Here is a 16,594-nt window from a genome sequence, read left to right on the forward strand (position 1 = left end):
TCTCTTTCTCTCGCAGTCTTACCGCTCTGTGCGCACCTAGTTTCAGACCTTGGCTGAGCGCAAGTGACGGAAACTAGGGAAAGCAAAGCCGAGTGGGGGCAGCCGCTAGAAGGGAGAGGCAGCCTCAGGGCACACTGTGGGGCCTTGGCAGTTAGGGACCCTGCAGAGTCCACGCGCCAGTTGGTTGGCAGCACGGCAGAGCAGCCGGAAGGGGCACATGCCTGTGACAGGAGTTAGATGTGGTGGAGAGAGGCGCTTAAAATTATTTAGGACAAGATGGATTATTCAGTATTTAATGCTAACAGCTGGCTCTCCATTTTGACGTGAAGGAGTGAGCTAGATTTTATTTATTTCTTATTATTTTTTTTTTTACCTTTAGGCTCTGCTGGACTGGGCTAGATTTTGTATGCACACATTTCAGGTGAAGGTCTAAAAAAAACTGTTTGGAGCATATAAAGAAAAATAGAATATATTTGTAATTTTGTAATAAGGAAGGACTGTGTTTCCAAAATAGAAAATAAATAAATAAATAAATAAATAAAGGAAAAGATTGGAATACCTGATTTATTTATTTACTTATTTATTTATTTATTTTATTTTTGAGACAGAGTCTTACCCTGTCTCCCAGGCTGGAGTGCAGTGCTGCAATCTCAGCTCACTGCAATCTCCACCTCCTGGGTTCAAGCGATTCTCCTGCCTCAGCCTCCCTAGTAGCTGGGATTATAGGTGCACGCCACCACATCTGGCTAATTTTTGTGTTTTTAGTAGAGATGGGATTTCACCATGTTGGTCAGGCTGTTCTTTTTTTTTTTTTTGAGACGGAGTCTCGCTCTGTCGCCCAGGCTGGAGTGCAGTGGCGTGATCTCAGCTTACTGCAAGCTACGCCTCCCGGGTTCACACCATGCTCCTGCCTCAGCCTCCTGAGTAGCTGGGACTACAGGCACCTGCCACCACGCCCGGCTAATTTTTTGTATTTTTAGTCGAGACGGGGTTTCACTGGGTTAGCCAGGATGGTCTCAATCTCCTGACCTCATGATCTGCCCTCCTCGGCCTCCCAAAGTGCTGGGATTAAAGGCGTGAGCCACCGCACCCAGCCTGTCTGATTTCGTAGAAATGAAAAACTTGTTTGACCAAAATCAACCTGAGCAATGTTAAAAAGAAAAATGACATTTAGGAGAAAATGTTTTTCGCATATATAACCAGAGATTAGTAACAAGTCTATTTGAAGACTTCTGTAAATCACTAAGAAACTCATAATCCACTCCATAGAAAATGGCAAACCATATGAACAGATAAAGAGGAAGAAGTTTAAATGACAAATACCCTAAACTGCCAATCTGACCATTAATCAGGGAAATGCAGATTGAAACAAGGTGTCATTTCCCGGCTAATTTTGTGGTAACAAGAAGAGGTGAATCGTCCCAGGAGCTGGGGAGGAACCTCTGCTCTAGGTAGGGGGACAGGAGGTGGCACCACTCACACACACTGTCACATACTGGCCCTGACATCAGTCCCGTGGCCATGCTTGGAGTTGGGCACAGGTGCAGAGATGTCTGAGCTGAATCCCAAGGGCCTCGTCCTGGTGAAAACCCAGTGTCCTCTCCTGATGCGCACTTCGGAATGAGCAGAACATCTGTGTCCCATTTCTAGTGCCGTGCATGGAAAACAAACCCAAGTGATCATGTGTGGATGCTCTGTGTGGGCCTGAAATCAGAGGAGAGATCTGGAAAGATGCCCGGCGCTTTAATGCACCCCGTTGGAAAGGACAGAGGGACGAGAGGACAGGTGGAGATGCTGGTCTTTTCTCCATGCTCCGTGTTTTTCTCCAAATTGCTTGTGTTTTTAATTAATACGTTGAGATATTCAGATAATATGAAAATGTGGAATAAAATGAGAGGCTGTTGGCAGGCTGTCACTAACGTGCCCTGCTTGCCTGTTTGCAGGTGTGGATCCTGGCGGGAGCCAGTCAACCCCTATTATGTCAATGCCGGCTACGCCCTGGCCCCAGCCACCAGTGCCAACGACAGTGAGCAGCAGAGCCTGTCCAGCGATGCAGACACCCTGTCCCTCACGGACAGCAGCGTGTAAGTCCCGCCCCGGACACCCTGTCCCTCACGGACGGCAGTAAGTCCCGCCCCGGACACCCTGTCCCTCACGGACGGCAGCGTGTAAGTCCCGCCCCGGACACCCTGTCCCTCACGGACAGCAGCGTGTAAGTCCCGCCCCGGACACCCTGTCCCTCACGGACAGCAGCGTGTAAGTCCCGCCCCAGACACCCTGTCCCTCACGGACAGCAGTAAGTCCCGCCCCGGACACCCTGTCCCTCACGGACGGCAGTAAGTCCCGCCCCGGACACCCTGTCCCTCATGGACAGCAGCGTGTAAGTCCCGCCCCGCAGCAGCGTGTAAGTCCCGCCCCAGACACCCTGTCCCTCACGGACAGCAGCGTGTAAGTCCCGCCCCGGACACCCTGTCCCTCACAGACGGCAGCGTGTAAGTCCCACCCTGCTGCAGAGCACGGCCAGCTCAGAAGGGGCTTCGTGCTGACCCAGCGATGCCTGGGCTTTGTCTTCAGGGAAGGCGTTTCCTGGCTCCCCAGGTCTCAGTGAGAGGGCATCTGACATGCAGGCAGGCGCGCTGCAGAGGCCGTCCTCCGAGCGGCACAAGTGAGGGCTCAGCTTTGTGTCGGTTGCTTCTCTCTGTGACCAGGGCTGCTGGGACCTCCCCGTGAGGAAGGATCGAGGGTGAACCTAAGACAGTCTGTAGGCTGCCCCGGCTAGAGTTTGCTCTTTGGTTTTCAGAGTCTGGGGTTTCAGCTTAAAGACAGGCACAGGCCAGCTGCCTCACCACTGGCTGTGGCGAGTGATGCGGTCCCCGAGGGTGGCGTTTCTGCCGACGCTGGTGCAGTGCCGGGTCCTGTCTTGTCCCCGTCACCCACTTGGCAAGGGGCTGGGAGCAGGAGTGAGGGAAGATGCTGTGGTTGTGCTGAGGGCAGGGCCTCAGTGGCCCAGGGACGGCCTGGGCTACACATGTGTGACCCTCGAGGTGACAGGCGGAAGCTTATTCTTTCATTGTCCAGGGAAACCCCATGTGTAGGAACGTGCTTGTTTTATGACGTCTTCCCCTGTGCTTCGCAGCTGGCTTTTCGGGACCTGTGTACACCCCAGGCATTAGATGATGCCGACAGTCTTGTCGCAGTAGGGCATTGGCTGCCAGCCTGTGCAGGTCATTTGGGGTCTTGGTTACCCGTGAAGCTCAGACCTTCCCAGCTCTGGTCTGTGCGCCACACGCCACCCGCCCACCAGCCATCCTAGCCAGGGCTGGGGCCGAGCCGCAGGCACCAGGGTCTCCCTGCAGCAGCCTCAGCATTGGAGGAGGCCAGCGGCTATGAACTTGTGAGCAGCTGGAGCCCGCGGACCGCCACCCTCCATCCCCACTGCAGCCAGTGGTGTCCCAGATGTCTTTCCCGCTTAGCTGGGTTCTCCATGAAAGCCTGGAGATCTGGATAGGGCTGGAGAAGGAGGAGAGAGGGACTTCTCACCTGCTGGTGATTCTGCCCATCTTTTTACGAATGTGTTTTAAGTGATGGTCCCACTCTATGTACCATTTTTATGGTTCTTATCATTTTGAGACAGGATTTCACTGTCACCCAGGCTGGACTGCAATGGTGCGATCTTGGCTTACTGCAGCTTCCGTCTCCTGGGCCCAAGCAATTCTGCCTCAGCTTTCCGAGTTGCTGAGGCTACAAGCGTGCGCCACCACGCCGGCTAATGATTATTATTATTTTTGTGGAGACGAGGCCTCACTATGCAGTCTCGAACTCCTGGGCTCAAACAGTGCACCCACTTCAGCCTCACGAGTGCTGGGATTATGGGCATGAGCCACTGTGCCTGGCTGGTTTGTTCTTTTCCTTTGCCTGTCTTTATGTTTCAAAACCTGAATTTCAGATGAGCAGAACAAGTTGTCAGATTCTATTTCTGAACCAAATTCAGCCAGCCCACATTGCAGTAGGTCTTGGCCCCTTCCGGGCAGAGCTGCTGTGTGTGGCTTCTCCTGGTTTCTTTCATCCTCATTTAATTTTGAATCTTCAAAATAAAATGTTGACGTGCTTTTAGCAGCACCTGACTTGAGGTTACTGGAGTTGAAGCAGTGCCTGCCATGGTCCTGAAGCCCCAGGCCAGGTGGTTAGGTGCAGTGCAGCCCACGGAGCGCCTGAGCAGACCGTGCATCCTAGCATCTGGTTTCCCTCTTCCCCAAAACTGTGTTACTACAACAAAAATTAACCTGCCGGCTCAGTTTTCTCAAAAAGTCTCCTAATTCTCTCCAAGAAAAGGGCCATATGTTTCCTAAAGGGAGGACCTAAAATAAATAGATATTTTTTTTCCTTGATATTCTGTTCCTCTTGGTTTGTACTGAAGTGTTTAACAATTTAGAATGTAAAATTGCTACACATACTTGAAAGCACATCAGAGGTAAACAGTGGACAGGTGAAGAGCATCATTCTGGTGGGGCAGCTGGGCTCAGCTTGCTGGTGGCAAGCTCACGACCATTCCACACGACGCTCGAGAGGCTGTGGGTTGTGGACACGGATGTGGGGACAGTGTCTCATCCACAGAGGCCTGTGGAGGTTACCCAGTTCAGGTATCATGTCTAAGAAACCAGTAGGTTGGTGGCTTCAGGACACTTGAACAAACCCCAAGGCAAGTGTTAGGTGAGTTTTAGATTCACTTGTTCCTGACGCCCACCGTGGCTGAGCCAGACCTGGACTTCTCTCACCATTGCCCACAGCACTCAGTGGTGCTGTGACAGCCGAGGACGCCTCAGGAGTTGCCGTGTCTGCCACGCAGCCCTGGGTCGGGCGCTCTCTCCAGTCGTCCTGTGTCTCCTGGCAGGTCTGGGAGGCCCCTGCGTGCGGCAGAGATCCCTGGAGCTGCCGTGCTTCCGAAGGCAGCTTTGCTTTTCCTTTCCTCTCCTCCCCTCCCCTCCCCTCTCCTCCCCTCCCTCTTCCTTCTCCTCTCCCTCCTCCCTCCCTCTCTCTCCTTGCCCCTTTCTTCCTCCTCTTTCTTTGTCTCTTTCGACGGTCGCTCTGTCCCTAGACTGGAGTGCAGTGGCACAGTCTCACCTCACTGCAAGCTCTGCCTCCCAGGTTCACGCCATTCTCCTGCCTCAGCCTCCCGAGTAGCTGTGACTACAGGTGCCCATCACCACACCCAGTTAATTTTTTGTATTTTTAGTAGAGACGGGGTTTCACCCTATTAGCCAGGATGGTCTCGATCTCCTGACCTCGTGATCCGCCCGCCTCGGCCTCCCAAAATGCGGGGATGACAGACGTGAGCCACCGCGCCCAGCCCGAAGGCAGCTTTTCTGATAGCTGGGAGAGGGCGAGAGCTTTCATGAAGGATGGTTGTGCATGAGTTATCTTAACCCTAGGGTAACTATTCAGACCATGTGTAATCTGACTTCCGTGTTTTTTATGATCTTCTAAAGGGTTCATAAAGAAAACCTGTTGCGGGCCGGGCGCGGTCGCTCACGCCTGTAATCCCAGCAATTTGGGAGGCCGAGGCGGGCAGATCACGGGGTCAGGAGATTGAGATCATCCTGGCTAACACGGTGAAACCCCGTCTCTACTAAAAATACAAAAAATTAGCCGGGCGTGGTGGCGGGCGCCTGTAGTCCCAGCTACTCGGAGAGGCTGAGGCAGGAGAATGGCGTGAACCCGGGAGGCGGAGCTTGCAGTGAGCCAAGATCGCGCCACTGCACTCCAGCCTGGGCAACAGAGCAAGACTCCGTTTCAAAAAAAAAAAAGAAAACTCGTTGCGAAAGAGCTACCTTGTGCCTCCTTCAGAGACCACGCGGCCCTGCCAGCTCCTGGAGAGAAGCAGTGTGTGCAGCCTTGGCATCTCTTACCTTTCCGTGGGGCACTGGTTGTCCTGGCTGCCCACGGTGCAACCCTGAAATGTTTTTGGTCCATTTAGCAGTGCCCTCCCAGGCAGGCACACTGCACCGTGGTCTAGGCCACAAGCAGGGACCAGCAGACGTTTCCCGTGCAGGGCTGGCAGTGAATATGTGAGGCTTTGCAGCCACAGGCAGTCCCTGTCACAGATTCTTCCCCTACCCTTTAAAAATGTAGAAACCTCTCTTAGCTGTCAGGCCCTAAAGAACAGGCAGGTACAAGGAGGCTTTGTGGAGGTGCCCAGTAAACACCAGCTGGGAGGGCGCGTGGCTGGGCACCTGGGCTTTACCATCACATGTGAGCCTTTGTGTGTACATGTTCCCCTGTGCACACACGGGTGCCTGCATCACCTGTGTGCACGTGTGTCAGTGGTGGTGGCGGCTCACAGGTGTCGTCACCATTGCCTGCTGACTAGCGGTCGGGGCTGGTAGCTCTGTAGGCACGGTGCTGGCTCTCCTGCTCCTCTCTGAGTTAACGGCTGCCTCTTTCTCCTGGACAGGGATGGGATCCCCCCATACAGGATCCGTAAGCAGCACCGCAGGGAGATGCAGGAGAGCGTGCAGGTCAATGGGCGGGTGCCCCTACCTCACATCCCCGTAAGTACCGGCTCTGCGGCCCTCAGCCCGTCGTCCTCCCCACTCAGCGTGGGCCTGGTGCACGGGAAACGCACTTGCCTGGCCCCCCATGAGCCAGGCTTACCTCTAGGCGTAAGCGTGTGATCCCAGAAACACCTGCAAGTGGCCAGTCCTTGAGGGCAGCAGGGGACATCAAGTCTCAGGCAGCATTTAGGGTCCAGAGGGAGCTGGTCATTCAGAAGAGCCCCCACGCCCCAGGGCCACACCCTCCCTGGTGGCAGGAAGTGTCTTGCCTTGTCAAGTTGGATGCTTCCCCTCAAGAGGGGGAGCTCTGAGCCTTTCTCATGACTCAGCCCAGGCCTGGCCCCTGCATAGCCCTTGGGGAAAACTTGGTGCTTCTGTGGCTGAACAGTGGTCGTCTCCAGGTGAACGTCTGGATTTTAAAGCTGCCTCGGCTTTCGCTGTTGGATAGAATAATGGCACCTTTGCCCAGTCTCGGGTCGTGGAGCTGAGTGCCGGCTGGAGCCCAGCACAGCCTGACTCCGTCTGCAGAGCACTCCTGCGTTGATGAATGGATTAATGATCTTTCCTTATTCTGATGGGTTGACTTTGAACAGGAAAGAAGATGAGAAAAGCGTTTTCTTTTTTTTTTCTTTTTTTTTTTGAGATGGGAGTTTTGCTGTCACTGGAAGCTCCGCCTCCCGGGTTCACGCCATTCTCCTGCCTCAGCCTCCCGAGTAGCTGGGACTACAGGCGCCCGCCACCACGCCCGGCTAATTTTTTGTATTTTTAGTAGAGACGGGGTTTCACCGTGTTAGCCAGGATGGTCTCATCTCCTGACCTCGTGATCCGCCCACCTCGGCCTCCCAAAATGCTGGGATTACAGGCGTGAGCCACCGCGCCCGGCCACAACAGTGGGTTGTTCTCAACCCACTGTTAGCCACGGTGTCTGAGGTTGAACCGTGTGACCATCTGAGTGTCTGTGCAGGGAAGTAGGCATTTTGAGAGCATTGACACAGTTTTGGTCAGGATATCTTAGCCTTTTAGCTTTTCTGCAGACATCAGTTTCCAAGTCAGGAATTTCTTTATGGTTGAAAAGAAAGGATGTTGGTTTGTTCTCACTTCTGAGAAGATGCCAGCCAACCCTTGACTCAGGTTTGGCTAAAACTAGGCGCCAGTGGTGTCTACTTAACAAAAAGTGGCTGACATTGTAGGCTGTGTGTGGGTGCGTATGTGTGTGCGTGCGTGTGCTGCGGAAGATCTGGGGCCCTGCCTGCCAGGAATGGCCCAAGGCTATCATGAGGTCACAGCCCAAGTCGAGGGCTCCTGCACAGCCACCGGCCTCTGATTTTCAAGTCACAGATCCTGAACGTCAAGAACCCGCGGAGCTGCTCGGATGAAGGAGGCCCGAGAGATGACAGCTGAGCAACCACAGGCCCGGGCCAGCCCTGTGTGCCCATGAGGACGGGGCTTGAGTGGGCTGAGGCCTGCAGGAGGCTTCTGTCCACAGGAGTGCCCCGATTTTGGGGTGCTGGTCAGAGTCTTCGTGTGTAGGAAGTGCACGCCACAGACCTTGGATGAGGGGGCGTCAGGCAAGCAACCTCCCCTCAGAAGGGTCAGGAAGGACAAAAGCTGAGGAGTGCGTTGGTGCCTGGAACTTGGACCTGGAAAGACCTCTCAGGATGCATCACAGAGAAAAGAGGAGGCCGATGGCGAGTCCCTGGTGTCATCGTCAGAACCTTCCAGAACCGAGGGAAGCACAGAGCCCTCAGGTCCTGGAGGGTCACCGTTGAGTCGCCAGGAAGATGAAAGCCAACAGAGGCGGCAGGCACAGGCAGGAGCAGGCCCTGTTGCGTTCTGCACCCGCAGAGGGCCCTTGTGTGGTGGGGTGGGGGCCGCAGTGTGCGTTTCTGTGTGAACGGTCTGCAGCAAACAACCTCATCTGAGGCTCAGTAGGAACCTGCATCAGGTCCGTATGGCCTGTCAGGCGGGGGTGTGGTTGGAACCTTCGGTGGGCAGTCCCTCAGCCAGAGGCCCAAGTGAGAAACCCTCATCATGGGCACAGCTGCCCAGGGCCTGCTCACTGCTGCTACTGGGAAATTGGACCCGAGGATGGTGGTGAGCAGAGGCGGGGGAGGCCCAGGAAGCCGATGGGCTAGCAGGATGTGCCGTGGCCGCACCGCCCACTTCTGCTCTGTTGAGGGCCTTGGTTTTGCAAAAGCTATGCCGTTTCTCTGGTGGGTCCGTGGCTCTGCAGCAGGGACAGCAGGAGGGGAGCAGCTTAGATGCTCATAGGAGCAGAACCCTGTTGTGGCTGCGCCCACGGAGGCCCAGGCTGCGTGCACTGTGTGAGACTCTTTAACACCTGACCATCAGAGTTGGAGCAGGTTCATCCTGAAACCCCTCCTCCCCCCACTGTCCATGGAAAAATTGTCTTCCACGAAACTGGTCCCTGGTGCCAAAAGGTTTGGGGGCTGTGGCTTTACAGCATCTGGTCCCAGAATCCCTGCCTTGCGGGGAGGGGCCTCTTCATCTTTAGCCTTTGCAGTTACTTTGAAGTTTCACATTTTCATTTACTTGGCTTTTTCCTTTATCATATTTTTTTCTGTTCCTCTAAAGCTGGAGAGGTTGCCATTCTCTGTAAATCTGATGACTCTGACAGTTTTGCTCTTCTCAGAACTGTGGTGACGCAGCCTGCAGGGCCACCTGGAGACTTTCTATGGAGCTCGCGTGGCGGCCTCAGCGCGCCTGTTGGCCCCTCAGCCGTGCTGCTGTCTGGGCCTGATGATGCGCTTTTCGTCCTGCTCTTGGTCTCTGTGGGGCTGACTGTTCAGACCGTGAGCGCTCCTGTCTGTGCCTCTGGCTGTCTGCAGACACAGCAGCCGTGGTCCCTGCAGTGCTGGCAGCTCTCAGTCCTGTGTGTGCCACTCCCACGTCTGCGCCTTGCCCAGCACTGGGCACGGAAAAGCCCGCATGGCCCCCCAGCCACCCAGCCTCCAGGCCCCGGGTGCAGCAGGAAAGGGCGGCTTGTTGTTCCTTGCCATCTGTGTGGACGCCCTGCTGTCCACACACCCGGACACACCGGCCCACATCCCTGCTGGTGCCAGCCCCAGCCTTCCTCATCATCTTCTAGAAGCACTGGATGCTCCTCCTTGGCTCCAGGACAGACCCCTTCCTGGCGCTGGGCACAGCCCAGACTCCAGCAGTGACTCTTCCGGCTCTCGGGCATCACCCAGTGTCCTAGGTGTGCCCTTGGCCCCTTCATACTCCACGTTCCTTGAAGTGAAGCCTGTGGCTCCAGGGCCGGCCTCTCTCTGAGCCCCGTCTACTATGGAGCATCTGAGCCCGGAGGACGCCTTTTGTGTGGCTTCCGTGTCCAGTCTCACCACATCCTTCTGAGGTTTAGGTGCTGTTTCTACTCTCATTTTGTAGATGAGAAACTGGGGTGCACAGAGCCAGGACCGCGCCAGAGCCCACGGCAGGAGGGCAGGAAGGCCACACACACGGAGGGTCCCACCTCCCATCTGCCACCCTGCTTGCTTGTCACGGGGAGCTGTCCCTGGCTTCATCCCTCCGCGGCTTAGACGCTGGCGGCCTGGATTTTAAAGCGTGTTTTGCTATGAAGGATGTTACTGGAGCAGCTGACAAAATTGGACTAAGATCTGCCACATGATGTTATTGTATCAGGGTCAGTTTTTTTAACCATCCATATTTGTACTGTGGTTAGGTATGAGAGCGGCCTTGCTTTTGTTAAATACACTCTAACTGCTTCAGAAAAGTGAGCGTGCCTGTTTGTGTACGTGTGTGCGTGTGTGGGTGTGTGTGCCTGCGTGTGTGTGGGGGTGTGTGTGTACGCATGTGCCTGCCGGTGAGGGGATGATAAAGCAGTTATGGCAGAATGTGAGCCCTTGGGGAATCTGGGTGAAGGTGGACAGGAATTCCTCGTTCTATTTTTGCAGCTGTTTTGAAGTTTGAAATTTAAAATGAAGTACCCTTGAAAGTTACACAGGACCAGGTGTGGTGGCTCACGCCTGTAATCCCAGTGCTTTGGGAGGCCGAGGTGGGAGGAGTTCGAGGCCAGCCTGGGCAGCAAGACCCCATCTCTATTTTTTAAAAAAGCTATACGGGGACCAGGCGCAGTGGCTCACGCCTGTAATCCCAGCACTTTGGGAGGCCGAGGCGGGCAGATCACGAGGTCAGGAGATCGAGACCATCCTGGCTAACACGGTGAAACCTCATCTCTACTAAAAATACAAAAAGAAAATTAGCCGGGCGTGGTGGCAGGCGCCTGTAGTCCCAGCTACTTGGGAGGCTGAAGCAGGAGAATGGCCTGAATCTGGGAGGTGGAGCTTGCAGTGAGCTGAAATCGCGCCACTGCACTCCCGCCTGGGCAACAGAGCGAGACTCCGTCTCAAAACAAACAAGCAAGTGATACAGTATTACTATAAAACACACTGCAGATGGATTGTTACTATTTTGAGACGGGGTCTCACTCTCTCACCCAGGCTGCAGGGCAGCGGCGTGACCTCGACTCACTGCAGCCTTGATCTCCCAGGACTTAGCGCGATCCGATCCTCCCACCTCAGCCTCCCAAGCAGTCGGGACCGCAGGTGCCACCACACCCGGCTAATTAAAAAAAAATGGTTTTTGTAGAGATGAGGTCTCACTTTGTTGGCCAGACTGGTCTCTTAATTTCTGGGCGCAAGTAATCTGCTCACCTCTACTTCCCAAAATGCTGACTATAGACATGAGCCACCACCTGGCCTTTACGTTCTTTTAAAAAGGAAAGCCCGCCTTTCCCAGACCTCCCCTGTCCTCCAAATCCCGTGCGTCCTTCCCTGCCGTGGGTGAGGCCTTGACGGTCTTCTGCTCACACCTTCTGCGGGCGTCTCCTCAAGCGTTTCTCTGAAGCGGGTGGGGAGCGCCGGCTGTGTGTCCCAAAGCTGCCCTGCTCAGGCCTCTTGATCTGGTGGTCGGGAGACGTTGGAAAGAAGCAGCCCTGTGTCCTGGGTCCGTGGGGAATGAAGGACAGACTGGCCGGACAGGATAAGGGGGGCCGTGAGGAAGTTGATTCCCAGCTGAAAGGAGGAAAAAGTAAACTCTTGCTTTAAAATACAACAAAGCCCGGGCCCGGTGGCTCACACCTGTAATCCCAGCACTTTGGGAGGCTGAAGGGGGCGGGTCACCTGAGGTCAGGAGTTTGAGACCAGCCTGGCCAACATGACGAAACCCCATCCTTACTAAGAATACAAAAATTAGCCAGGCGTGGTGGTGGGCACCTGTAGTCCCAGCTACCTGGGAGACCGAGGCAGGAGAATCGCTTGAACCCGGGAAGCAGAGGTTGCAGTGAGCCAAGATCACGCCATTGCACTCCAGCCTGGGCCACAGAGCGAGAGTTTGTCTCAAAAAAAATGAAATAAAATACAACATAGATAGCACACGCTCTTTCCCTTCACAAAGAAACGTTTAGCCAGTGACCTTTCTACCCCCGTGCCTCACAGTCCTCTCCCTCACAGCGCACGTACCGGGTGCCGAAGGAGGTCCGCGTGGAGCCCCAGAAGTTCGCACAGGAGCTCATCCACCGCCTGGAGGCCGTGCAGCGCACGCGGGAGGCTGAGGAGAAGCTGGAGGAGCGGTTGAAGCGCGTGCGCATGGTGAGTGGGCCGCGTCAGTGTCACACTCCACGTCGGTGTCGTGCTGTTTACTTACAGCTGGGAGGACAGCTTTGGCCCCGATTCTCTGTGGGGATGCCCAGAGCTGGCCGAGGCCTGCTGACCCACGAGGCCTCCCGGCTGAATCCCCCGTGCCCCTTTCTCTGCAGCCGAGCCCCAGCTCAGGATGGGATGTCCCAGCGGCCCCATCCCACCCTCAGAGGCCCAGAGACGCACCTCGGTCACCCGCATTGAAGGGGCCGGGGGTGACACAGCTGCCTGCTGTGCCTGGTCATTTGTGGGTGGCAGGGCCACAAGCTGAGGCTGCAGCAGGGTGATCTCAACTTCTTCACCCCATGTGGCTGGCAAGTGAGATGAGCATGTGCAGAGCAGGAAGGGCTAGTGGCATGCAGGAGTTTCTTCTACGTGCTGTCGGGGGCTGCGATCCTGAGACTTCTGCCGCCTCCTGTTCACTCTTGGTTCCTTGAGGCCGTGGTGCACGGCGCTCTAGGCACTTCGGTTGTAGGACTCTGCTTAATTCAGCTAAAGACAGGTCCCTTTCACATGGCCACAAGAAATTAGGTTCACAGACAGTTTGAAGGGTGAGAAGGACAGAGTTTATTGGGTGAAAAGGTAAAAAGGGAAACGGGCGGGCGCAGTGGCTCACGCCTGTCATCCCAGCATTTTGGGAGACGGAGGCGGGCGGAACACCCGAGGTCAGGAGTTCGAGACCAGCCTGGCCAATATGGTGAAACACCATCTCTAATGAAAAATACAAAAATTACCCGGGTGTGGTGGCGGGGGCTTGTAATCCCAACTACTCAGGAGGCTGAGGCTGGAGAATCGCTTGAACCCGGGAGGCGGAGGCTTCAGTGTGCCGAGATTGTACCACTGCACTCCAGCCTGGGTGACAAGAGTGAAACTCTACCTGAAAAAAAAAATCACTTCCCACAAAGCCAGAGTTCCCCTAGGGTGCTTCCCGCCTTGCAGACTGAATCCCAGGTTCCACCTGGGAAGAGGCGGGGCCGGGCTCCTCCCCGCTGCAAATGGTGCAGACTTCTGTGGCTCCACCCCAGTGTGCGCTCCTCCCAGTGCGCAGGCCGGCTGGAGTTTCTCTGGAGACCCCTTCCTACCCGGCTGTCTCACTTGCAGGGCTGCCTTTGCTGGCTGGGCGGGCAGTGCACACCTGTGACCTCAACACTGTGGGAGGCTGAGGCGAGTGAAGCACTTGAGCCATAGGAGTTTGAGCCGAGTCTGGGCAACGTGGCAAATTCCTGTCTCTAGAAAAAATTTCAAAATTAGCCGGGTGTGGTGGCACACACCTGTAGTCCCAGGTATTCAGGAAGCCGAGGCGGGAGGATCACTTGAGCCCAGGAGGTCAAGGCTGCAGTGAGCCAAGGCTGTGCCACTGCACTCCAGCCTGGGTGACAAACAAAAATGCCTTCGCTTTTCTCTTAGCCAGATTAGTTCCTATGGGAGGTAAATGGGCACCTTCGAGTTGGGGGTGGTCCTTCGTTCTCCTTTCAATGTTTGTGAATAGGAATACTGAGAAAATGTATGCACTTCTGAGCCTTTCCATTCACCTGATCCTGGATGTAAAATGCAGACCTTCAGCTCTCCTCAGACCACAGGAGACCCCTTGGTGCACCCACTGTTTCACCCACAACCCGGGTGAGCTGTGCCCTGAAGCCTGGAGATGCCACCAGGGTGCCGCTGGTGGTGCCCAGCTGGGAAACGTGTGCCGGGCACTCCACTGAGAAGGCAGGCAGACCTTACAGAGCTCGTTGAGCAGCCGGGACTCATGGCGGGGACCAGGTGCGGTCGCTGCAGGTGGTGGAGCTCTCCATGAAGGGGTTTCTGTGAAAACGTCTCACACACACACGTCGATTTTTTTTATCCTCAGTAAATTGTTTTGCCACCATGTGCGGCTGCATCCTCTCGTCTCCCCTGGCTGTTGGTCTGAGGGTGACCCTCATCTGGGTAGGGCACAGATGTGGGTGGTGCCAGCTCCAGGGCTCTGCGGGTGCCGAGTTCACCTTCTCCACAGTCCCCCAAGGAAAGGACTCAGGGAATTTGTCCTCCAAGATCGGGAACCTAGCCAGGGCCGCAGGGCTGGCGGGAGCAGCATCAGTGCCACGTGGCTCCTGGCGGTGAGAGTGAGGCCTCGCCTTGCAGACCTGGTGGTCACTGGAGCGGCTCCCTTGCGTCCTGGGGTGGCCCTGGGGAGGCTGGCTGTGCCCATGCGAGGCCAGCGGCATTGGGGCTTGCCTGGGAGCCTTACTGGGCTGTTGTCTGAAAACCAAACATTGGGAACAGAGTTGCCATGAATATGGACACATCAGCAGGCCACATCCGGGCCCACGGGCTGTGACGTCAGCATCATCATTTGGGGGGCAGGTGAAGGTTAGCAGCCCTTAAACAAGCATGCTCACAAAAGAAATGTAGGAAAGGAAGCCTTTGCTGTTTTGCTGCCGCGTTGGCTGCTGTCATTTTCTGCGGAAATCTTTGCTGTTTTGTTGTTGTGTCGGTCGCTGGCCGCTGTAATTTTCTGTGGGAGCCTTTGCCGTCATGTTGGCCCTCTGTAATTTTCTGCTGATCTTTGCGCCTTGACCCATTTGCAATGTGTGTGCTTCTAGTAGGGCAGGTTCACATTTTGAGTGAGACTTTTTTTTTTTAGTATTTTTGTAGAGATGGAATATTGCTGTATTACCCACACTGGTCTTGAACTCCTGGCCTCAAGTGATCCTCCTACCTCAGCTTCCCAAAGTGTCGGGATTTCAGGCATGAGCCACCACCACGCCCAGCCTTGAGCAAGACATGTTAAAGGCAGGAGTAGCCACAGGTGCTGAGTGTGTGGCTCTCACCTGTGACTCAAGGCTTCCCCACCCTGTGGAGTCCTGGCTCTGCCCCAGCCACAGGGAGCACGGCAGTGCCCACAGGTGTGTGGATCCAGCACCACCAAGGCCCAGGAGTGGTGGTCCTTCCCTAAAAGGAATAACTCCAGTTTTTTTTTTTTTTTTGCTTTGTTTTGTTTTGTTTTTTGAGGCGGAGTCTCGCTCTGTCACCCAGGCTGGAGTGCAGTGACGCCATCTCGGCTCACTGCAAGCTCTGCCTCCCGGGTTCACACCATTCTCCTGCCTCAGCCTCCCGAGTAGCTGGGACTACAGGCACCCGCCACCACGCCCGGCTAATTTTTTTGTATTTTTAGTAGGGACGGGGTTTCACCACGTTAGCCAGGATGGTCTCGGTCTCCGACCTCGTGATCCGCCCGCCTCAGCCTCCCAAAATGCTGGGATTACAGGTGTGAACTCCAGTTTTTTTAAATAACCTATTTTCTTTGTAAAATTTGGGAAATTAAAGCACAAAGAAGAAAACAAAAACCATTAGCTGAGCGGTTAAGTTAATCTGTAACATTTCACAGCCCCATGATGGAATCCCTGCTGACGTGGAGCTCGGCCGAGGCAGCGAACGGCATTAAAACTTGAAACACTGTTAGTCCCTAGGAAGACCCTCAGTTAAGAATTCTCCCCAGAGTGGCCGGGCCCTTTAGTCCTACAAAACCAAAGAAAGGGAGGCAGCATAGCCGCATCCGCCAGGGGATGCCCACCACCCGCCCGTCCCCCGGCTCTGCCCTAGCGTCCGTCTGTCCTCTTTAGTGCCATGTTTCACCCTCAGCCCCAGTGCAGGTGCCCACAGCCAAACCCACACCAGCTCCGGGGCACGCCTGTTCCAGTTGCGTTCGGATAGTTTTGCAGGTGTGAGAGTTTGGTGCTAAACGTTGGGAGGTTTGTTGATATTAAAATACAGAGGTAGGTGGGGCACAGTGGCTCACATCTGTAATCCCAACACTTTGAGAGGCCAAGACAGAAGGATCACTTGAGGCCAGAAGTTTAAGAGCAGGCTGGACAACATAGTGAGATTCCCCATCTCTACAAAAAAAAAAAAAAAAAAAAAAGAAAAAATTAATGGGGCATGGTGGCATGCACCTGTAGTCCCAGCTACTTGGGAGGCTGAAGCAGGAGGATCGCTTGACCCCTGGAGGTTGAGGCTGCCTTGAGCTGTGATGGTGCCACTGCGATCAGGTGTGGTAGCTCACACTTGTAATCCCAGCACTTTGGGAGGCCAAGGTGGGTGGATCACCTGAGGTCAGGAGTTTGAGACCAGCCTGGCCAGTATAGTGAAACCCCGTCTCTACTAAAAATACAAAAAATTAGCCAGGCATGGTGGCGCACTCCTATAATCCCAGCTACTCAGTAGGCTGAGGCAGGAGGATTGCTTGAGCCCGGGAGGTAGAGGTTGCAGTGAGCCAAGATCGTGCCACTGCACTGCAGCCTGGGCGACAGAGCGAGACTCTGACTCTAAATAAACAAACACATACACACATACATGGGAGCTTAGTTCCCTCTCTTTTGTGTT

At 54.9% G+C, this 16,594-nt stretch overlaps 1 protein-coding gene across 2 annotated transcripts in view; it reads left to right on the plus strand.

Annotated features, from left to right (window-relative positions):
• Positions 1-16,594, plus strand: part of AXIN1 (axin 1) — a 73,941-nt gene that overhangs the window by 45,212 nt on the left and 12,135 nt on the right. For both annotated transcript variants that reach the window (XM_032144890.2, XM_032144891.2), the window contains exons 3-5: positions 1,944-2,084; positions 6,452-6,548; positions 12,044-12,181. In XM_032144890.2, the coding sequence (XP_032000781.1) occupies positions 1,944-2,084; positions 6,452-6,548; positions 12,044-12,181 (376 nt within the window). The remainder of the gene's footprint in view (positions 1-1,943; positions 2,085-6,451; positions 6,549-12,043; positions 12,182-16,594) is intronic.

This window comes from Hylobates moloch, unplaced genomic scaffold (genome assembly GCF_009828535.3).
Source record: "Hylobates moloch isolate HMO894 unplaced genomic scaffold, HMol_V3 SCAFFOLD_23, whole genome shotgun sequence".
In the NCBI taxonomy this organism is placed as follows: domain Eukaryota; kingdom Metazoa; phylum Chordata; class Mammalia; order Primates; family Hylobatidae; genus Hylobates; species Hylobates moloch.